Below are 3,105 nucleotides of genomic sequence, written 5' to 3'. Positions count from 1 at the left end.
TCTGAACCTACAACATAAACATCATTTTCTTCTATTTCCATGAAGTAGGGTTGCTCACCGTAATTGGTAAACATCATACTCTCTTCAGTCTCTTCTGTGAATACTCTGTTTAGGGATGAGGGAGTTGGGTTTCGGTAAAACGAGACTGTGAGAACGTGTTATGGGTTTCAGTTGAGCTTAAAAAGCGAAAACAGAGAAACTTACGAGTCATCGTCCGTGTAAAACAACGAATAAGGAAGTCAAAGTGTCAATCCAACTCCAAAGAGTTTTAATCAATTTTTCTGATATTCTACAACTAAGCAACCAAGTCGAAGGAGGACAAAAGTGAAGGTTGCGGCCAAGAGAAGCCGAAGGATATGGCACAGGGTTTTCTTCTATACACATGCCTGAATAAAATCCGAGTGAAGTGAGCAGTCAAAAGTTGAATATCTTGCTATTTTTCTCAGATGGATGCACCTAGTCAATCCTGGGCCAAAAGAAAAGGCTATTTTGCCGATCTTGGGCACCAAACAGGGCCTCAGATTTAAACGTAGGTTTAAAAATGGTGCAAAGATATTGAGAATACAACATTGTTACTACAAACAACACAAGTGTAGATTATTAAATATTCAAGCCTCTCTCTCCCATAATTTAAATCTACAAACAAACCCATTGTAATCAAAGATAAGCAGGAGAGTTCCAAAAGAAAGATAAAAATTCAAATTTGGAATCTACAGTTCTTCAAAACAGAAACAGCAGACCCTTATGCCTTTGATTCAGAGTCAATTGAGGTGGCCTTAGCCTCATCCAACTTTGTTTGGTCTGAACCAAGACCCCGCAGAGTTTTGTAAAACTCCTCAGGAAGAGGGCCAGGTCGGTGAATAGGCACGTGTTTGGGGACTGGAGCATCATTCTCGATCACCTCACACTCGTAATCATCAGGAACACCCCATGGATCCCACTCTGCAATACAACACAACAAACAATGCAAACCCATTATAAACAATCCATCCCTTTTCGTATATTCATGGAAATAAAGAGCTTGTAATACGATTATAACTTAAACAAAAGAATCTGGATAATACAATTGTACTTTGACAAACAATAACTATATCGTTTGTCTCAGCAAGCACTTCATAACAGATCAAAGATGGTAAAAGAACAAAATCAAAAACAAAAAAGCACTTTGTAAGAAGGAAGGACGAGAATATACATTTTGACAACAGAAGATTCCAACATTGTTGAAACAATTGAAAATGGATGAACCAAAATGTCATATTTTTTGAAGAAACAGTTGCAGTGGCTAGTAAACATCATACTTTCACACACATTAAGATTTCTACTCTGGCCATAGGTTGAAAAGCATTCAAGTGAAGGAAATAGCATTTCTTTATAATCTCTTCTGCTTCCACTTGATGGAGATTGGATAGTCAACAAAGTGCTATTGCAGGAACAGGGGCCATGCCTAGCATAAAATTACTTTCGGAATAGAAGCCACTGGGAAATAAGTGGATGAACTAGATACAAATGATTGGCACAACAGGCTAACTATATATATTGACCAACTCATATTTTGAGTTACCAACTTAGCATTCTCAAGTAAGAATTACTATCGTACCCATTGGCAAATCATAATCTTGATCAGAGCTGACAGCATATAAGCAAAAACCAAATGCCAAGAAAGAATTAAGATCAGTATGAGTGCTGAATGCATGTATATATGTGTAGTATCCCCTGGTTAAACAAACAGATGACTGCCTAAGCTTGAAACAAGATAGGCATATCATCGGAAACACGAAAATTGTAACGAAACTCCTCAAGTAAACAAATCCAAAGCACTTTAAAGTGACATTTTTTAGCAACCAAATTGTCTTTAAAACTAAAAAACTCCAATTAAAACTCGGTTTTCCTTCACAAGATAAGTAACCACCACAAAACTAGTAATGCCGGACCTAATCACCAAAAATTCCAACCTCAATTGCATTTTCCGATCGCAATTTCTCGTCGACTAAGCAAACCACAAACAAGTCCAAACCAGAAAGCACACATTAACACTCCGATTTCAATCTCAGTTTCTTCCAAAGCTAAAACAACACACACACATTTCAATTCGAAAACAATCAACGAAAACAGCACTGACCGATCATCTTTCCGATGAGCGTGAGCTCGTCACGCGCCTCCTCGATGAGCTCCTCGACCTGGCCGCAGCCGAGCCTCTTCTCGATGGCCTCCCAGTCCTCCTCTTCGCGGCAGACCTGGAGGCGCTGCCGAGTGAAGCTCTCGACGGCTTTGCGGTAGCCTTCGTCCTCGGGGACGGCCTGGATCTCCTTTAGGGTTTTGGAGTAGAGCTCGATCAGTACCTCCCTTGCGTTGGGGACCACGTCCAGCCCTACGATCCCCGTCGTCTGCTTCACCCTGGCCATCAGCGGCCGTGCGATCGCTCGGAGGAACATCGTTCACGGTCAGATTTGTGGTTCTCTCGGCCAAGCTCCGACGCTTCTCTCTCTCTCTCTGAGACTCACTCACACTATGAAGATGGGAAATGAAATTCCAAAGAAGACGAAGAGATTTTGGGCCTAATGGGTAGTCCATATAATGCCAGTCCATGGAGACAAGGCCATAAGCCCATAAATTAAGGAGGCCCATTTGGCTCAGCATCTTCTTAACTTTTGGAGGGTATAATATGAAATCCCAATATGAAATTATGAATGTTCTCATGGTTAAGAACTACAAATTGATTTAACAATTAACATATAATCTTCCAAACAATCTGTCAAGAAAAAAAAAAAACTCCCGTGATTGCGACAAAAATTAAATTAAATAGAACATTGTTCATGGGCAAAATGTTTCCATGGTTTGGAGAGATGTTGATATCCAATTATACATAAAAGTACTTGTGCGGTATTACAAGTTTTTTTTTTCTCCCGGTCTAGCATGTTTTGTGCGCTACATCAAATATCTTCTTCCAAGCTCCATCAGATTTCCTTCAAGCATATCAAAAAGGAGAAATTTTATAATGTGTTAACGTATGACATGTATAAAATTGCCTTAAAGTGGTAAAACGAGTCCTCAAAATAGTAATATTAGTCCTCAAAGTGGTAACATGTGTCATTAAAGTGGTAAATT

The 3,105-nt window shown here is 39.6% G+C and overlaps 1 protein-coding gene across 1 annotated transcript; it reads right to left on the bottom strand.

The window, feature by feature from the left end:
* Nucleotides 1-555: 555 nt before the first annotated feature.
* On the bottom strand, nt 556-2,524 carry LOC133718277 (probable NADH dehydrogenase [ubiquinone] 1 alpha subcomplex subunit 5, mitochondrial). The gene is made up of 2 exons (XM_062145093.1): nt 2,120-2,524; nt 556-942 (listed from the first exon to the last, which is right to left on the bottom strand). Exons 1-2 carry the CDS (start codon nt 2,430-2,432, stop codon nt 743-745), a joined length of 513 nt encoding a protein of 170 aa, XP_062001077.1. The 5' UTR covers nt 2,433-2,524; the 3' UTR covers nt 556-742.
* Nucleotides 2,525-3,105: the final 581 nt, after the last annotated feature.

The sequence above is a fragment of the Rosa rugosa genome, chromosome 6, assembly GCF_958449725.1.
Source record: "Rosa rugosa chromosome 6, drRosRugo1.1, whole genome shotgun sequence".
In the NCBI taxonomy this organism is placed as follows: domain Eukaryota; kingdom Viridiplantae; phylum Streptophyta; class Magnoliopsida; order Rosales; family Rosaceae; genus Rosa; species Rosa rugosa.
This window is presented reverse-complemented; position numbering and strand designations above follow the sequence as displayed.